The sequence below is a fragment of the Gossypium raimondii genome, chromosome 12, assembly GCF_025698545.1.
Source record: "Gossypium raimondii isolate GPD5lz chromosome 12, ASM2569854v1, whole genome shotgun sequence".
Lineage (NCBI taxonomy): Eukaryota > Viridiplantae > Streptophyta > Magnoliopsida > Malvales > Malvaceae > Gossypium > Gossypium raimondii.
In genome coordinates, this window is record NC_068576.1 from 28,674,163 (window position 1) to 28,694,809 (window position 20,647).

Genomic DNA, 20,647 nt, shown 5'->3' on the forward strand with positions numbered 1-20,647 from the left:
AAGTTGTTCTAATAGAATTGAACCAAGAATCAACGTCTCTTTTTGCGTTCACTTCATGCATTTGCATTACACAATATCACGTGCATTAAGGACCATTAAAAGACTCTAATTGAGTAAATTTATTTCAGCTAAAAAACCAACATTCGACGTTGATTCTTGGTTCAATTCTATTAGAACAACTTTACTAGAAAACAAATCTCTTTACATAAAGCAGATATATATAAGATTTTGCCCTTATAGGCGGAGTCATTCGATCGACCGGGCACAATTGGGCTTTTAGTCTTTGCTCTGTTCCCGTTACACGACAACAAGCAAAGAGGGGCAGCTGTAATAAGCCCAATTTACCCGGGCTTGTACAAACCAAAATCCCAATCCAATAGCCCAAATATTAACCCTAATTAAGCTGGTTGAAAGGTTTATCAATATGGGCATTGTCAAATTTGAGGATTCATTCAGTACAGAAAACCCGCTACTCAATCATACGGATAATGAAGGGACTGCGATGAATGAAGAAATGTTGGGAAACGTACACATCAGTGCAATGGCCCATAATTCTCGCATGATAGTCACATTGCGCATTTGTGTCGTACCATTTGGGGTACGGAGGTTGTAAAGGCTTCAAGTAGAAAGGGGAGACAACATGTGCGTCAAATAAACTTTGATACAGCTCCTGGTACGACATTGGGATTGGTGCAAGTCTCAGGGGGATACATTTCCCTATGGCTGCACGGAGATGAAAATCTCACGAAGACATAGGTACGGATGTATCCCGGAAGCGGTCGGATCGGTGGCGACTCCAATTTTTGTTTTTTAAGTCGACAACCAAAATTTTTGTTTTCAAAAAACGGTTTCGACAATAGATATAAAATAAACTCAATTAAATAATAAAAAAATAAATAAAATCTCAAATGTATGTTTGTTTAATTGAAAACGACTTTATGAAATATTTTTAAAGAACCTGCCAAATAAAAGAAAATATTTTACACAGATTCATCCAAACACCAGAAAATATTAGCTTTTCCAAAAAAGTAAGTCATTTTCCAAAAATAATTTTTCGAAAGCCATTTTCAGTGAAACAAATGCCTCAACCAAATACAATAATCCTATTACAGTTCTATTCTATTCCATTCAACGAAACAACTAAATTATTAATTATAGTTCTATTTCATTACAGTTCTATTACATTACAGTTTTATTCTATTCCCCAACCAATCGTTACATATCTTTTAAAAATACTTTTCAACCGCATGAAACATTGAATCATCTAAATTTGAATCCTTTAAAGGCCATATCAAGTTTTTGATCAAATGTTGACCAATTTGATTTAAATAAAAAGTTGAACGGTTTGTTTGCTAGGAAAAGGTCCAAAATGATAAATATTGTAAACGTTGAGGGTGAGAAATGCAGTTATGCCTTATTTATTTTCAGATAAATTACTGTTGTCCACTGGACACTGGATTGGAGAGTTCAGGACCATCATTTCTCGATATTGTTTGAGAGGTCTATGGCGGGAACCATCCAATCCCTAATTTTGACGCCTCCGTCCATCGTCACCAGCCCGTTTCCTTGCCGGAAAACTTGCTGTCTCTTCAGCCGTTCCCTCAGAATCAATCCTCCTCGCCGTTCCATTTCAACACTTATCATTTCCCGTAAACCGTCCGATGAGGTTCCCTTAGAAATTAAGCTTCTAATTTCACTTTTTTTTTGACGTTTTAACCTTTTGCAGCTTACGAAGTTTGAATTGAATCGCAGATACATGGTTCAGATTTGGCTAATGGATTAAATTGGACAAAACCTTTAATGAATTTTGCCTCCAATAATTTTCTTCCCCTAGGTAATGAAATTTCTATTCATTGGCAATGATAGTGCTTTGATTTTTCTTTAAACTATCCTTGTAGTTTCATTTGTCATTTTTTTTTATCTTGTATTTTTATTTTTTATAAGGTCAAAATGTTTCTTTTAGGTGAAGAACGCAGTGGGGAGATTGTTGATTTTCTAATTTAAGTTTCTTATGGTGTGTTTATTTTGAATGGATTTTAGTTAATGTTCTGTTAGTGTTTAGGACTGAATCCATTATTCTCACTCTTTGAGAAAAATGAGAATGGGTCATTTGAAATGCATTTAGGGTTAACCCTAATTGATGAAACTTTTGAGTAGAAAACCTGAACTTATTTTAGGTGATTTTCAGTATGACTTACTTTCTAAGAAGCACATCTCTGTATGCAAAAAGGGGAAAAAAAGATATCCTTTAAAGTGAAACATCAAGTATCCGAATAAAGCTCTGCTTTTGTGCTAATATATTTCCTCTCAAAATAAAGCAGAACATGTTCTTCTTTGGTGGGACATTTAACTAAAATGAAACTAAAATAATTAGACTCATGAGGCAAAAATTCTGCCAACAAAACTACATGCATCTGCATGTTACAATAGACCCTTTAAATTAGAAGAAAAAGGACTTGTTTTAGAAATTGGTTTTTTCCTATGTAACCCTTAATCAACTTGTAACTAGAAATGACAATGATTGTTTCCTAACCAACCTCTAGATAACTTGATGTGTCTCCACCATTATGGGTTTATTCACGAATGAAAAATAGAACACTTGATAGAAATGATGATTTGTACCTGTTCAGCTTTATTTGTTTGTTTGGGCCTCAAGATGCATTAGTTCGGTTAGGCTCATATATTTAGGATGACTAGGGGAGTGAGCTAGTTAAGTAACTAGGTGACTGATGCGATGGTGGTGGGAATGTGCTCCACCATTCTCTCTTTTCCTAGCTTTCAATTAGAATAGTACTTGGTATATATAGACTAGTAGCTTTTCTTTTTCGGCATTTGATAATTGGGTATTGTAATTTAGTCCTTGAATAGGATTGTTTATTGCACTAAAGTGTTCACTTTTTTTTTTGTATAATTCCTTTCCACTATTTTCCTCCCACTTCCTGTCATAACTCACACTTGGAAACGTGGATAGTTTAGATATAAAATTGAAAACACCACACTAGAGAGTTGAGATGTAGATAATTTCCAAAGTTACAAAGGTGAAACTCTCAACATTAAGGTTTTCCTTTGTATGGAGGATGGAAAAAAGTGAAGATGAAATTTTTTTCAATCTAATAGTTAACCTATGAGTAAGAAAGTATTTATGATTCTTAATTATTTGATTAATAAATTTTCCATCATCACTCTTTTCCATCATTCATTTCGAAGCAAAGTCTAAAAGAAAAATCCTCACGGTTTAAATTTCATTATAAAAAGTTTGAGTACAAATACCTGGGCCCCTTGGGTTTTTATAGATCTCTAAAGGGTGAAAAGTAAAGGCCTCTAACTAAACTCAACTAAGGAAAATTCAAAATATTTAATTCTTGAATTTAAACTATACTAAGTAAAATAAAAAAATTGAGGATTAAAAGGAATTCAGCCAAGGAATGTATCTTATTAGTGTGGTCGAATTTTACAAGGTTCATCCTTATTTAAAGTAGTAAAAATAAGAACCCCAACTGATTAATAAAGTCTTAGGGTGGGTTTGGATGGGCGGTATGGTGCGGTGCGTTTAGCTTACTTTTTGTCTCACGCTATAATATCTAATCTCACCGCCACCGATGTTTTTACACTAACTGCAAGTATATGCACTGTTCATCCAAGCTCACCCTTAAACTCTTTAGATAAATCAGTTGTAGTAGATTAGATTACAAGGATAATAAGAACTCTTAAACTAATCCTAATTTTAACCTTAAGACTTATGCTTCAATCTTCCATGTAGATAAGGCTTTCTTAATTTGCGTATAAATTATATATAAACCTTCAATGTGAACAAAAAAATCGACCAAGGATAGTAACTCCTAAGATAACACCTAAATCAATTATTAAATTACCATAATGCCATTAACAAAACCACATTATTGGCACGTGACATTTAATTACATAATGGACTTAAAACAATTAGAATTAAGACTTTTAAAATTGGCAATATAAGATCCAATTTGAAGACGCCTTGCTACCCAATTTGGATAAGGGTTAATATGACTTTTAGTCCTTGAACTTGATAATTAGATCCACTTTAGTATTTGTATATTTTTTGGTCTACTTTAGCATCTAAACTCGACAACTAGGTCCATTTTGGTCCTTAAACGTGGCAAAAGTAAAGTTTGATGATGTGGCATTCTAAGATCGTGCCACGTTTTCTAATTTTGATGGAATACAACTTCAAGGATCAAAATTGATCTAGTTGTCAAGTTCAGGCACAAAAATGGACCAAAGACAAGTATAGGTGCCAAAGTGGACCTAATTGCCAAGTTCATGCATATCATAACAAAATCATATCTAAGATTATGCATATCATAACACATGCATTGATTAGAAAGCAAGTCTTTGAAATCACATCAACCAAAAATGTTTAAGAACATTCATTTGAAATAAAAGATCTCTTACCAAAGTAGGTGTTTAGAGATCTAGATTGTTTAAGGCTTGGGTTGTTGGAGTTGTTTACTTCTAAAGTGCTCTTATCTGTATTAAAGATCCAATTTTGGTAGTGATTCTATTGTCATTGTTTTTAATAAACTTATAACTGCCGAGCGAAGGAAAAAAAAAAAGAGAGCTCTTCTTGTCTAAAGGAGATGTTTGTTCTTTTCTTCAACTATTCCATTCTAGGATGTTGTGTCAGCACATGAGGATTGATGAAGAATCTTAGCACAAGAGTTAGAAAAGTTTTCTTTAGCTTTATTGCTTTGAAGAATTTGGACGAGCATACTAAAATGAGTTTTTATCTTAGCATAAAAGGCATGGAACTGAGCAAAAAATGATTGATTTTTCATAAAACAATTATCATGTCATGCGAGAACAATTATCTGCAAACGTAACAAAATATTTAATTTTAGGCTTATATATTACTGGACGCAACCCCAAACATCCAAATGTACCAACCCAAAGGTAGAATTAACTTGTTTATCAACTCTAAGTCTCAAGTAGCTTTGATGGTGCTTAGTAAAATGACATGTTTCATATTCAAAAGAAGACAAATCATGAAATTGTAGACATATCTTTTTCAACAATGATAGAGAAGGATGTCCCATTTGACAATGTGCTTCAACTTAAGAGGGAACACTAGAATAAGAAATGGATCGAGGAACCACATGTTAATAATATATAGACCATCAGATGTCTTTTACTAATAGTTTTCATCACAAGATCTTGTGAATGACAATGATTAGAAATAACGTGATGGAACAATTTAGGTGTAAGTTTGTGACATCAAAGTTAGGCAAATTTAATATTGTTGATAAGGTAATAGACAAAGTTGTATTGATATTTTCAGAAACAATAGTAATATAGGTGGATCTATCAGCTATAGTCATAGGAGATGGTGAGTTATCTGATTAAAAGATGGAGAAAAGGTTGAGATTACTTGTTATATGATCTATAGCATCAGCATCAATGACTCATTTGAACAAGGAAGAAATAGAATAAGTATTAGATTTACTTGAATTTGCAAAGGCGGTAAAATGTTTTATGATAATATAATCAATGAAAAATAGGAAGCAACAAACTCGATACACACAAAGACAGAATATCGAGGAATCACAAACTTTTGAAACCAAGTTCAATAAATTAATACTTAATTTTAGGCAAAAGATTTGGTATAATTGAAGTAATTTTTGAGTATTGAAGTTATGAAGAGCAAGAAAGGTATTTCCTTCTCCAAAAGAAAATACACTTGATTTATTAGCTGAAAGTGGAAAGATAAGGTTTAAGCCATGCAGTGTGCCAATGGCATTTCAACCCTGAAGGCTTTCTGTAGCACTCAATTTTAGATGAAATATTTGGGGCTATTGAAGTGTTTTTTTGGTGAAGTTATGAGTAAGGTATTTTCTCATCTGAAAAAAATATCAATTTCATTTATTAGCTGAAACATTCTTGTTAGGGTCTAAGCTGTGTAGTGTGTCAATAGTTCCCAATTCAAAACTTATTAAATATGATATTGACTTAATTGAAGATCTTGAGAAGTTTAGGAGGCTAGTTAGGAAATTGAACTATCTTACAGTAACTTGTCTGAACATTGAATACTTTGTTGTTGTGAGTCAGTTTATGTCTTCTTCGACAGATAAACATTAGGTGGCTTTGGAACAAATTCTTTGGTTTTTTTAAGGCAACTCTAGGATATCTATCAGAATCGAAGACTAGCAAAAGATTTACAACAGAATATTGTCTTTATTGGAGGAAAAATGATTTCATGGGAAGCAAGAAACAAAATGTGGTATCTTGATTTAGTGCAGAATCAGAATATAGGGCCATGCCACAACCTATGTGAGATTGTATGGGCATATTAATTATTAACTGAAGCTGGTTTTGAAAACTGCATTACTAGTAAAGTTTTGGTGTGACAATCAAGCTGTCTATATATCCTCTAATTCATTGTTTCACAAACGAATTGAGTATATTAAGGTTTACTGTTATTTTGTTCATTAAAAAATTCAACAAAAATTCATCTCTATAAGCTATGTTAAAACCGGAGATCACCTAGTAGATATTTAAAAAAAAAGGCTTTGAATGGAACTTAAATTGATTACATTTGTAGCAATTTGAGCATAATTAATATCTATGCTCTTGCTTTAGGGGTTGTGTTGTAAATAAGATATCAATTAGCTAAATTTTAGATATATTATTTAGATATTATTTTGTACAATTTTTAGGGTTTTATTTACTTTAAGTTCTTTCACTAAATTGACTTTTGTAACTTGTATAAATGGGATACCTATGATGTGAATAAACAGAAGTTCTCAAATTTTTTTCTTTCTTCTTGATTTCTTCTTTCGTTACAAAGATAATGTCCTAGGCTATTTAGATAAACTGGCCTTGATAAATTAGATTACAAGGATAAATAGAAGCTCTTAAAACTAATCCTAATTTAACCTTTGCACTTATCCTCCAGCTGGACTATAGATAAGGCTTTCTTAATCGCCAAATAAACTACATATAAGCCTCCAATTTGAACACAAAAAAAGGCCAAGGATAATAACTCTCTAAGAATAATTATTAAATTATCAAAATGCCATTAATGAAATCACGTGATAAGCTCATGGCATTTAATTACATAATGGACTTAAAACAATTAAATTAAGACTAAAATTGACCCAAGATGAGAACATAGGCTGATCCAATTTTAAGAAGTCTTGTCGCCCTCCTTGGAGAAGTCCATGTTGCCCTTTTGTGTTTTTCTGGTTCTCTTGGAATTTTTCGTAAACATTTGTTAGACAAACTCTTAGTCAAGTGCTTAAATTCTCTAATGTCTTACCCATTATTTGACCCATCCTTGTCATTAGAGTTCGTGTCTCAAATGCTCGATATTAATTTATTTTTATTTGTATACAATAGTGCTTATTACAAGGATAAAAGTTGGGATGTTGTCATCTGTGATTGATTCAACAAAGGAAGAAAAAAAGAGGAATGCTTGCTACATGAGATGCTCAATATATAGGCTAAAATAAAACTTAAACAAATCCTCATGATTTAATAATGATGTCGTCAGTATTGATTATAGTAGGTGGATAAACATATGCACTTCTTGTTCCAGCTAATGAGTAGTGACATATCATTCATGTTATTGAAATTTGATTCTGAGGCAAACGGAAAATGTGAATATGTTAAAGTTTTTCTTTTCTTATAATCTAGGAAAATTTGCCTTGGCATCAAAATTTGTTTTTCTTATTCCTTTTTTTTTTTGTGAGATAATTATTTTTATTCTCTAAAATATGGACTTGGTTGTATCTGTGATGTTACAAGCAGCACTTACCAGTGGAGTAGCATTTGGACTTGTAAATCCTACCCTTGGTTGTCTTGCTGATAAATGTAATTTGTCAAAATTTAGCACTTTTGGGATATTTGTTGTCTCAGGTAAAAATTTAGCATTGTTCCTTTCTTCTCATGGTAATGATCTTGTTTTATGATGCACATCTCTCATAAGCCACCAATGATCCAGGTTTGACTCTGCGTAGTGATGCAATTGGTGCTGCTGTGAAAGCATGGCCTGTAGGACTTTTTGGGCTAGTATGACCTCAAATTTCTTATGTGCCACTGTACATTTTGTAGGTTCATTTCTTATTTTGCGTTTCGCCATTCTCTCTTTCATGCACATTAGATTTTTTCCCCCCTGTGCAATTATCTCTGCCAATAATGCCGATCAAACAAAACATCTAATTTTTATTTCGAGTTATTACATTATGTTTCGAGGAAATTTTGGAATCAAGGGACCAGGGAAGTCAGAAGGAAATTATATACTATAACAATTTAAAGCTGTTTTAGCTTGAGAAAAATTGCTTTAATTTAGAGCTTCCTCAAGAACTCCAGGATTGGGCTAAAGAGTGGCACTTCTATTTTGCTAGGGGTAGTTGTTCATCAATTACAGAAGAGACACTAGGAACTTTTAGATGGCTGTTTTTTGTTATCATTTATTACCTTGTTCTTTTCTTCTCCCAACATTTTATTTCAATGTTTGGCATTATGCAGCATTTGTAGCTAAACGTGCAAGACCATTTTTTTAATTTTTAATTTTATTTTTCAAAAAATAGGGCAAGAATAGTTGTTTAAATACTTATTGCGTTCTTTTATTGCAGAGCTCCATCCTATTTTTTACACCGTACTTTTCAAGGATAATATTGCTAATTCCACTTCAACCTCAGGAGTTTGTTACAGGTTTGAATTTTGATAATAAAACTTCCTTCATGTTTTAATCTTTTCAAGGGTAATTTATTGCTTTCCTGATTTTATCATTTGAGAAAAATGAAGTTGTGAAAATTAATTACTTACCATATGTCTATTGTTTTTATCTACTAGCAAGTTTGCAAAAGACTTAATAGATAATATGTATTCATAAATTGTAGATAGCAGAATTATAAGGATTATGTAGATTATAGTGATTAGATTTTATTTAATTCTTTTCTTCTCTTTCCTTTTTTAGATAAACTCTAGTGTATGTATATATTCTTTGATGAATGAAGGTACAAGTTCACACGAATCTGTTTATCGAAACTTTCCTTCGGTGTCACCTTGACATTCCCACCCAATCCAAGAGATTTGGTGTTTGATTAGAGGTGATTTTGAAGGCTGTTTGGTGTTTCTTTTTTTGTGGAAAATGGTATTGCTCCAACACTATTTTGGTGCTGGGTTTTTTTGTTTCCTAGGTGTGGTATTGGTTATTATTCGATTATTGTTATTCTTTGATCTTTTGAGTATTTATTATTTTGGGCCTTTAATTCTTTTTGTGGGTGTCAAGTTTTTCATTACAATATATGTTGATTGATTCAAAAATAGTGGTAAGTGTGTGAGAAAGTTTTTCATTTCCATATGACAAATGCAACAACTCTTTTTGCAATCTTGTGGACGCTATATGCACCATGGCTCTGGTACCACTTCGGTGGGTGCAAAATGTGTGAGAAAGGTTTCTGAAGAGAATTTTAAAGAAAAAGAATGAGAAGAGAGAAGTTAGTTTTGAAATCAATTCTTGTTATATTTTCCTATTGCATATTCACTTCTATATGCCATAACTAACTCGTGACTTAAAAACAACTTGACCCATAATACTATCAATTGGGCCAGATTGCCTACAACTAAACCTAGTCTAACTTTGGACTGTAACATCAACACTGAACTTGAATATGAAAGCCTTAGCAAACCTATGACTTAGACATAAATAGGCTCTAAATCGTGGAATCTACAATCCAGATTGCTGTTCTTAACAACCTTCTAATTCTTTGTATGTAATTTGGATACCTAAAATCAAGGATTTTTATATCAAGGACAAGAAAGATATTTGAACTTGAACCTAAGGTAATCCACAAAGAGAGAAAGAAAGAAGGGTAGGACTTAGCAGGGAGGGAGGGAAGGAAGATATTGAGCTTAACAAGCAACATTATCTTATATAGCTATACCATATGGAAAAGAGCAATGGCAAATAGATCACGCCTTTCCTTTTTATTTCTAAGTTAGGTTCACAATCTTTAGGCCCACAATCCGTTCCGGAAGAGCTTTATACCTTCTTCATAGGGTTTAACTAGTGATTTAGTTTAACCCAATAAAGGAAAGAAAAAAGGATCAGGTCTTAGGCCTTTTATGTCTGTGTGCTCTTCTTTGATTGTATAGTCATGGAAATTGGTGAGTTGTTCTAAGAAGGGCACAATCCAACAAAAGTGGTAAAAGAATATTTTGAATTCTTGTTAAATTATAAATGGATCTCCTCTTTTTTTCCCTTTTTTTTTTTTTTTCCCTTTTAACTACAGGACTAGCAATATTTAGCTGTATGCCAACAACATTATCAAGCGCAGTTGCACTTACTCAGGCATGCAAATTTCTCTTTATTGACTAAACCAATTCCTTGATGTCTTTGGCTCTGTGTTTAAAGAGGGCCTTCATTTTTCATGTGCAGCTTGCTGGGGGGAACTCAGCACTCGCTCTTGCAATGACGGTGCTATCTAATTTGCTAGGAATCTTGATTGTAAGTTGCACGCGAAAAAGGTGTATGGTTAAGATCCTATTAAAATCTAGCTTTGCTTGGATGTTTGATATAACCTTCCTCCCCTTCGAAATCTCGATGGACTTTTTGCCAATGATTGATTTGCTGATTGTTAGTGTTATCTATGTCTCTATGCTATTTTATTGTTCTCCTCTATTGATGTCAATCATTATTGTCCAATGTGTTCTTTCTGTTCATAATTTGGATGTATTAATTACCCTTATATTATTATTTTTGTATTTATAAATCAATATTGATTGAGGAGAAGTATTTTGGAAAAATCTAATGGCAAAGCAAATATATTTCTAGTGAATTTTGTAATGTCGTAGAAGATTATTATCTACTGTCAATTAAACTTCTATAATGGGATAGTAAGCTTGAGTAGATGTCTTTCATATTAGAGCTGAACTATTGAGAAAAAATATCAATAAGGTCAGTATTGTCAAAGGTGCAAGACACTTTAGGTGATGGAACCATTATATTGTTTGATCTGTAAGATGCAAAATTTTAATTGCTAGTAAGATGCTGTACTTGCTTGATATGTATGTATGTATGTATGTATGTATGTATGTATGTATGTATGTATGTATGTAAGTACATTGTATGTATGTATGTATGTATGTATGTATGTATGTATGTATGTATTTATGTATGTATGTATGTATGTATGTATGTATGTATGTATGTATGTAAGTACATTGTATGTATGTATGTATGTATGTATGTATGTATGTATTTATGTATGTATGTATGTATGTATGTATGTATGTATGTAAGTACATTGTATGTATGTATGTATGTATGTATGTATTTATGTATGTATGTATGTATGTATGTATGTATGTATGTATGTATGTATGTATGTATGTATGTATGTAAGTACATTGTATGTATGTATGTATGTATGTATGTATGTATTTATGTATGTATGTATGTATGTATGTATGTATGTATGATGCATGATGTTTTGGTTTATATCATTTTCAGATTCCATTTTCCATCTCAAAATTCATAGCTGTTGGAGTTGGTGTGTATGTTCCAACTGCACAACTACTTAAAAGTCTTGTTCTCACACTTTTGGTTCCTTTGATCTTGGGGAAGGTAATATTACTTGGAAAGAAGAAACTTCTTTTGGTATCACTACTTTAGAAAGAATGTTTCTTGGGTTTTTAAACTTCAGCAGCATAAAAAATGGTTTAACCTCTGATACAAAAAAATGTTGTTTATTCAGGAATGCAGAAGTTAACACTATATTGATCCTCCAAATTGTATTAGAATAACCTGTCTTTAGGTTTTTATTGTTTTCTAACTGTAATGTTTGCTGCGTAATTACAGGTTTTACGAGAATCTTCTAGAGGTAAGCCTCTCTGTCATGGCTATTTTTTACCCTTTTCCTTGTAAGCAGGTTTTGAATAACATTTATGTTGCATCCATGTTGATGTTAATGCAATAGATTTGATAGCTCTCTCATGTTATAATGTTTCAATTGCATGAAGCAATAGATGGCTGATTGGAATATATAGCTAATAATGAGATTGTCTTTTTGTTTAGTTATTGATTATTGTTGGTACTTCTTAATACCTTCAGTTCTTGTACATGTCAATTTTGATATGCATCTTGTCAAAATGTAAAAATTGAAATGCAAAAGTTTAGGAGAAGGGAATTCCATCACTACTTTTAGAATTGATAAGATTAGTTCAGAGAAGGAAAAGAGGTTATCTTTCTTTAGGTTTCAAAGTTTCACATTTTTCCCTTCTCCTGCATTCTTTTATTTTCTTCCAAATGTCAAAAGTAGTTTACTACTATGCACCAAGAACTATCGTTAACTTTGTTGTTGACAGCAAAGACTATCATGGAGTTCTTGTTTCACATACTGCGAGTGCTAGGATGTCCCCATCCATATTATTTACCAACTCATAGTCTCAAACATGATTAAATGTGTAATACAGGATTGGCAAACTTCGTTGACCATAACCGTAGACTTTTTTCGAAGATCAATGCTGTCTTCCTCAGCTTAGTAAGGCTTGAAATTTCATCCTTTGAGTTCTATTTTACATATAATGATGAAGTATCAAGTAATTTTGACTTTTATTGTGATGAAATAATTTCTTTGTTTTCTTTCGAATTCTATGTTGGCAGTTCAGAAGTTATGTTACATATTCATTTTGTTCTCTATAATGAAATTTTGAACTTTGAATCTTTTAATTTATGATAATGACTAGCTTCAAAATATTCAAGTTTAGCAATTACACTGGACACGTGTTTCTTGGCCTGTTGATGGTTTTAGATAAAACTGTTTGTTTCTTTGTTATGGCCCTTACCTTGACTACTATTAACTGTCTATTAACGTAATTATAGCGATCTGAAAGAATCAATAGAGAGCAATTAGGGGCATAAGATAGGATTAATTATAATTATTCATTTCCTTGTATATAGAGTTTACCTTTGCATAAATACTTGTATAATTAGAAGCAGTATACACAACTTCCTTTTCATCTCTTCACTCTCTCCATCCTTTCTATCGTGATATTTGGGTATTACAACCACCTTGGGAGGAGCGCACCTCAATTTTTTGCCATCCATCCAAATTCGGTGACCAAACTCTCGATGAATGACTCATACGCGCCGCTGAAAATTTTCCACTCATCTTTCACACATTGACATGTGAGAGCATGGGGTTGTTTCATGATGCTGACCTCTTACTTCTGTGTCGGTTTGCACTTTTGACCACACCTTAGCGAGGTAGTCGGCCTTATCAACATTGTGAATTTGTAAAAGACTGATAGACTATTTGGAACTTTTATGTTTTGGGAGGGAATTTATTTTGTATCTATCAGGTATGCAAATCCTTTTATCGTATTGGAAAGAATATTAGATCCTCATGGCATATTTTATGGAGTTTAAGAAAACCTACGATCTGTTGAATATGCTTTTGCCATCTACTATTAATATCAAAGTGCTGCAAATTCAGAGAGAGCATATCCTTGTCAAGAAAACTTATGATGAGTTGAGTATGCATTTACTATTATCTTGAATTCTTTTTCCAATAGGAGCATTTACCATTATCTTGAATTCTTTTTCCACTAGCTCCTTTAGACTATTCATCTCCACGATATCATTACTTGTTAAGATTATATCATCTACATACACAACAAGGACGGAGAATTCCTTTTTTTGTATGTTTGATGAATAAAGTATGATCTGCCAAACTCTGAAAATATCCTTGTCTTTCCTCAACTTTGGCAAATTTATCAAAATAAGCTCGAGAAGATTGCTTGAGCCCATATAGATATCTTGTTAGTTTACACACCTTGTTCTTAGTGGTCTGTGCTTCAAAGACCAATGGAATATTCATGTACACTACTTCCACTAGATCTCCATTAAAAAAAGTATTCTTAACACCTTGTGTCCTTGAACCGATAATCATCTTTTGACTAACCTAGCCTCTGTCCCTCGGAACCAACAATGGGTAGTACAAGAATATTCACCTGTTGTCCATCGACTACACTTTTTGGCTTGATCTTAGGCGCTGACTCATCCTCTGTGGACGAACCTTGTAGAGGAACCCTTGGGTTTTTGGGGCATCGGATTCTTGCTTCCGCTTCGTCTACTCCCGCTCACGCGGGTGCTTCCCTTAAGGTGGAACACTCCCTTATCGATGCATTTTTACATCCCACAGCTTCGTCAGATCGCTTAGCCCAGTTCATCTTCGGCGCAAGAGCGCTTGATTAGTGAGCTATTACGCCTTCTTTCAAGGGTGGTTGCTTTTAGGCAAACCTTCTGGCTGTCTTTGCACCCCTACCTCTTTCGTCACTGAGCAGCCATTTAGGAGCCTTAGCTAGTGATCCAGGCTGTTTCCCTCTTGACGATGAAGCTTATCCCACATTGTCTCACTGGCCGACCTCGACCCCTGTTATTTTGAGGTCATATCTAGTATTTAGAGTTTGCCTCAATTTGGTGCCGTTCTCGCGGCTTGCACCAAAATAGTGCTTTACCACTAGATGTCCAGTCAACTGTTGCACCTTAACATATTTCGGGGAGAACCAGCTAGCTCTGAGTTCGAGTGACTTTTCACCCCTAACCACAACTCATTCGCTGATTCTTCAACATCAGTCAGTTTGGACCTCCACTTAGTTTCACCCAAGCTTCATCCTGGTCATGGATAGATCACCCAGGCTTTAGTCCATAAGCAGTGACAATTTCCCTATGAAGACTCGCTTTCGCTACCACTCCGGTGGGTTCCCTTAACTAAGCCACTGCCTATGAGTCGTCGGCTCATTCTTCAACAAGCATGCTGTTAGAGCCCTGGGCTACTCCCACTGCTTGGGAGCTTACGGTTTCATGTTCTACTTCACTCTTCGACGGGGGTTCTTTCCACCTTTCCCTCATGGTACTACTTTGCTATCGGTCGCCCAGGAGTATTTAGCCTTACAAGGTGGTCCTTATTGATTCACACGGGATTCCACGTGCCCCATGCTACTCGGGTCAGAGCGTAAGCTAGTGATGCTTTCGGCTACTAGACTATCGCCATCTAGGGTTTTGCACTTCACCGTTTCGCCTAGCAACACGACGCTCTTATTGCTCTCCCACAACCCTATTTTCACGGTTTAGGCTGCTCTTATTTCGCTTGCAGCTACTATAGGAATCGCTTTTGCTTTCTTTTCCTCCGGCTACTAAGATGTTTCAGTTCACCAGGTTGTCTCTTGTCTACCCATGGATTTAGCAGCAGTTCGAAAGGCTGACCTATTCGGGAATCTCCGGATCTTTGCTTATTTTCAACTCCCTAAAGCATTTTCTCTTCTCTTTTGTCCTCGTCTTTTTTCTCGACCTTTTTTCTGTATAATCAAAAAATTTTGATTCTTTGTTTTTACATATCCAATTTCGAGATATTCGTTTCAGCGGTCCAGAAATATCAAAAGAAAAAAAAGAGTGGTTTGTTTACTCTGTCCAAAAAAAATGGGGGAATTGTTTTCCGTCTTTGGGCACGTATGGAACCTTTTATTATGTCGCACCAAAAATTTGATTGTTGCGAATAGTGTATCAAAGCCACTTCGTCTGTTTGATCAGGATCATTAGCATCCTTGGTATTAGTATAATTATCGGCGTTTGCCTGGTTATTAGTAAAAATCACTATGCGCTTGGATTTTCTTGAACAAATTTCATGCTTTGCTGTTACATTTTCCTTGTTTTCTCCCTCCCGTTGTTCTAAATCGTCGATTAATTTGTATGACCATCGAGGAACTTTTTTACTTATTTCTTTTATTCTAATAGATTTTTTTCTAATTGTTTGATTGTTGGGATTAGTTATAACTATATTGAATAAAAATTTCAAAAATTTGACTTGATCCTCAGAATCAATATTTCCTTGTTCATCTTGTTTTGTTCTGAAGCAAAGATATCCACGGGGTGGTTCGCCTTATTCAGATATTCACGACTGAGAAGTACTGGGTTCTCTTTCGGATAGGTCTTGAAAGGAGAACGAAAAGCTGGAATGCCACCAAACATCTATTATTGAATTCACCCGACCTAATAATACCCATTTTTGGAACGTCTAGTGCCAAAGTCACGGAATGGGGAAGTCGCCAATCCCTAAAACAAACTATGTAATGTACTTTATCCGCTGGGTTATCGGGGGGGGGGGTGCATTTTACCAGAGGTTTATATTGTATCAATCTACCCTTGTGTGCGTGATTCTTGTTGAAATGTTTGTTGCTAAAGAGAGGAGGATTTTGATTGTATTGAGTTTTGCAATAGGAGCAAATGTTCCTTGAAGTCAATTCTACAAGACTGAGTGAATCCTTTTGCAACAAGTTTGACCTTGAACCTGTCCACACTTCCATATTTATATTTTACTGTAAATGCCCGTTTGCATTTTGTTGGATTCTTGTTTGGTGGCAAATCCTTAATCTCACAGGTTTCATTCTTTTCCAAGGCTCTAATTTCTTTATTCACAACTTTTCTCCATTTTGGTTCCTTTAAAGCTTCATGACATTGTTTGGAATTGTAATTCTATCAAAAGATTGTCACCTATGCTTGAAATCTTGAGAATGACTCATATGAGATAAAGCTGGAGATTAAGTGTTGATTACCTCTTTTCTAATAGCAGTGGGACAATACAGATCATTGAAGGCTATCTAATTATTAGAATTAGAGCTTGTGTTACTTGGTATGTGTTTATTAGAATCTAAACTTAGATCGGACTCTTGATTTTGTTGAATTAGTGCTAGTTTCTTAATCTCCTTTTGTCTTTTTTTCCTCCTAGTGTAAGCAATGAGATCTCTATTTGGTTCTAGTGTTTCTAGTGCAGAGGTTTGAGATTCATGTCTTATTTTTGAGTCAGGATTTTTTGTAGGATTAGAATTAGATAGATCTTGTTGGCAAGGTTGGAAATCTATGTGTGAACCCTTGAGATATGTGTTGTTTATTGGCTCATTGTGACTCATTTGGTTATCCCAAAGTTGATATTCTAGTATTGGTCCATTCTCCCTTAGAATAGCAAATTTGGTTGGTTCAGTCTCCCTCGAAATAGCTGATTTTGGGTAATATGCCAAAGAATGTAGCATCCATTGTGTTATAATATTTGCATGTGGTAGGAGAATAGCACTTGTATTCTTTTTATTTGAGAATACTTGACAAAAATATAGTTAATGGCTCTAGGATCTAGTTTACCTTGATGGTGGATATGAACAATAGCAATACATCTTAATATCTTGAAAGGAATGATTGCGGAAAATGATGTATTTGGGAAAGATTTGAGTAACACTTGACAAAGAGTTTGAAATTTTAGTGTCCTAGTGGGCATTTTGTTTATCAGATGTGTGATTGTGAGAATGGCTTCCTTTTAGTAAATATTTGGTGTGTGAGATGAAACATAAGGGCCCTTGCGACCTCAGGCAAAGGCCTATTGTTTCTTTCAACAATGTCATTCTGCTGGGATGTGTCTACAAACTATCTTGGTGAACTATGCCTTAACTTGTTATGTAATCCCCTAGTTTGGATTTGTAGAAAAAACTCCTGGGCAGTATTAGTTCTTTGCACTTATGTCATGGTTTGAAGCAGTTTTGGATCATGGTGTTGAATTTTTTGAAAATTTTCCCTTCATATTTTTCTTTCATTAGGAAAAACCTAGTAAGTCTAGTGTATCATGCATAAAGGAAACAAACCAACAAGAGCCAATAATCGTTCTTATCCTAGTTGGTCCTTGCATATCACTATGGATTATTGAGAAAGGTTGAGATGACTTATATGAGTGACTAGGATATATATTGTGTGTATGTTTGAAGAGTTGACAAATCTCACACTTAAATTCGATTGGTTAATTATTAAGAAACAAATAAGGAAATAAGTTTTGAAGAGACAAATATTGTATATCTAAGTCCATAAAGCCATAACATGATATTGTCTTTGGAAGAAACATAATCGAAGTAATTTTGGGATTGACTCATTATACAGTTGGGTTTGGCTAGCCTTATTCTATGGCTATCAAGAATCTAGTAGATAGAGAGGGAGAGAAAATCTGGAAATAAGAATCATTAATTAGCCTAATTCTTTAATGTTCTCAATTAAAATAAGAAAATACTTTCCTATTTAATTTCTGATTTTATGGCAGTTAGGAATTCCCTACTATTCATCATTAAAACAGATATAATTTGAAAGGCATTTTTGCATGTCGTTGTTTGGATGTGGGGTTTATTGGATACTAAGCTATAATCTTATGCTAGCGTTATGGTTCTAAAGTGCATGTGTATAGACTTTTCTCTTGTTACACGTGATGGGATAATATATTATCAGACTTAAGGGCACACTTTAAGTCCTAAGGGCACACTTTAAGGTTACCATATACGTAGTAGTATCTTCTTCCAATATATTGGAAATGATGAATAAAGCTTTCAACTACTACAGTTAATGCAATTTTTGTATAATAAAATTAGTATATTAACTAACTTTAAAGAGTTCCCTGAGGGATCTTATTAACAAAACCCTAATTTGAAATCAAGTTCTCTTTTTATCAAAAGCTTAAGATTCATTGTTTCTATGAAATGTGTCTGATTCTATATGTGACCCTTGTAGCAACAATGCGGCAACTTTGAATTGGTTAACTTATATTTCATAAATATGATGGTTGCCAGGTGCCATGGATGCAAGTGAGCAGGTCAAGGTCGCTTCTGATTATGGTTAAACCTGCAGCTTTTATTGTAGCTATTGGGATGGGAATGTACGTTCAATCTTCCTTTCTTACTTCAATTTAATAGTGAAAGTAATATACCACGAAATTACTGAAACTGTCATGCATCAAAATAAGATTTTAAATCCCGGTGCCAAAGTAATTGGTCATAGACCTAATAGTATGGAAAGTAGCTCCACTTTTAACTGTCACTGCAGGGCCTTGTTCCAAACAGGGACCAATCTATTGCATGTGAGCAAGGTGACGCTAGTCGGTTTTGAATTGTTTGCTTGCTATTGCCTCATTCTAATTCTCAATTAAGTTGGTCCTTGGCCATTCACTAACAAGAACTGTCTTCATGTGGTTATGAATTACAAGCGATTTTAGTAGACAGATTGGCCTGGGTTTACTAATTACAGTATATCAAAACTGATATTCCAATCTCTTTCCAATTTGTTATAGCCAATCATACAAGTGATGCATATTTTATTTAGAGTTGTTTAGAAAGACCAAAAAAAATGTGATGGATTTATTATGCATAATTTCTGTATTGATATACGCTTCGCGGGGTTGCATCAACTCAGGAATGGATTTTTGCAGGCTTTTACACCTCGGTCTATTAGCTTTTAATGCACTTGCTATAAGGAGCCTGTCAGCCGTCTCTGGTGGTCATAAATCAATTTTTTCTAAGAAAGAAAATGCCCAAGCAGCTTTGCTTGTTGCAAGCCAGGTGGCTATCTTGAGCTAGCTATTGTTTTACACAGTTTTATCCTGTAAAACCTGATGCTATCATCTACTTGTTAAACTTTCTACAGCTCCCTTTATTCATTTGGCTGATTGTTTTTGTCTTGAAATGTACTATTCTTTGTAGAAAACTCTACCTGTAATGGTGGCTGTTGTGCAGCAGCTTGGTGGTGCATTTGGTGAATCTGGTTTGCTGGTTCTACCCTGTGTTGCTGCACATTTAATTCAGGTTATTATCAGTTATGTGTCAATTCTCTTGCTGTGACTGCCATATTTTTAACATTTAACTAATATTGTTTTGCAGATTGTCTTGGATTCCTTCCTGGCTAACTTCTGGCTTCGAAAAGAGCTCTCATCAAATACTGCCAAGGTAGCCTGAGTGGTAACACCCTTCTCGATCCTTGGTAGACACAATTTTATTATGCTGTCAAACAGATTAACTGTTGACTAATAATTTAATCATCTTGAATAATTTTAAAATCCTTTTATATGCTATCATCTTCTATCTCGCGTTTGCCAATATTTTTTTTTCACCTAATTTTTCTTTCTCTTTGGTGTTACCTTAACAGCATGTTTGATTTACTAGAATTACTATTCTATTCCGAGGCTATCGGTACTATAATGCTGTTATTTGGCTTGTGGAATCCCCATTTGACCGAGTAACTAATTCGGCTTTGTTTCTCTAAGTTCCCCAATAGCCAATTGGAATTACTGAATTCTAAGAAAAGATAAAGCCAAGGAGCAGGTTGGACCTTGGGCCTTGGTCAAATGAGAAAATATTATTAGTAGTCCTGGTCAAATATTAATCATTCATTTTAACTCCTTGAATCATTCAAATAAATTAAAAAATTGTAATGTTGGCCCCTCTTAAAAATTAATTATATAATCTAAGTCCTTTTAAAATAAAATTTTTAGCTTCGCCTCCCTCAAAATTTTAGAATTTTATCTGGTTCCTCTGAACTAAATTTTTTACGTTGTTCCTGATTTCAAGAGCTTTACTAACTCTTAACGTGATTGTTTTATAAAGTTTCCTAAACAAAATAATGACCTTAACTTTGATTACGATATATATATATATATATATATGAGAGAGAGAGAGAGAGAGAGAGAGAGAGGGTTAGTCATTTATATTTTGGGTTATTAAAATTTAAAATCTACTCTTGGTTTATGTTATCATTAAAGTTGCATTATTAATAATAATAAATTAAATAACTTTGTTAAGTAATTTTAACGGAAAG

The 20,647-nt window shown here is 34.0% G+C and overlaps 1 protein-coding gene across 1 annotated transcript; it reads left to right on the plus strand.

The window, feature by feature from the left end:
• Positions 1 to 1,437: 1,437 nt before the first annotated feature.
• On the plus strand, positions 1,438 to 19,929 carry LOC105763635 (probable sodium/metabolite cotransporter BASS4, chloroplastic). Its single transcript, XM_012581918.2, has 14 exons — positions 1,438 to 1,666; positions 1,753 to 1,834; positions 7,780 to 7,887; positions 7,973 to 8,040; positions 8,607 to 8,685; positions 10,269 to 10,327; positions 10,415 to 10,483; positions 11,489 to 11,602; positions 11,837 to 11,858; positions 12,451 to 12,518; positions 18,631 to 18,716; positions 19,266 to 19,395; positions 19,537 to 19,638; positions 19,714 to 19,929. The coding sequence occupies exons 1-14, from the start codon at positions 1,505 to 1,507 to the stop codon at positions 19,786 to 19,788; spliced, it is 1,224 nt and encodes a 407-aa protein (XP_012437372.1). The 5' UTR covers positions 1,438 to 1,504; the 3' UTR covers positions 19,789 to 19,929.
• Positions 19,930 to 20,647: the final 718 nt, after the last annotated feature.

Excerpts from the sequence above, each read along its gene's own strand:
- LOC105763635 (XM_012581918.2), top strand. The coding sequence starts at position 1,505 with ATGGCGGGAACCATCCAATCCCTAATTTTGACGCCTCCGTCCATCGTC. Across the intron at positions 12,519-18,630 it reads ATGCTGTCTTCCTCAGCTTA|GTGCCATGGATGCAAGTGAG; the intron begins GTAAGGCTTGAA and ends GATGGTTGCCAG. Across the intron at positions 19,396-19,536 it reads CTTTGCTTGTTGCAAGCCAG|AAAACTCTACCTGTAATGGT; the intron begins GTGGCTATCTTG and ends TATTCTTTGTAG.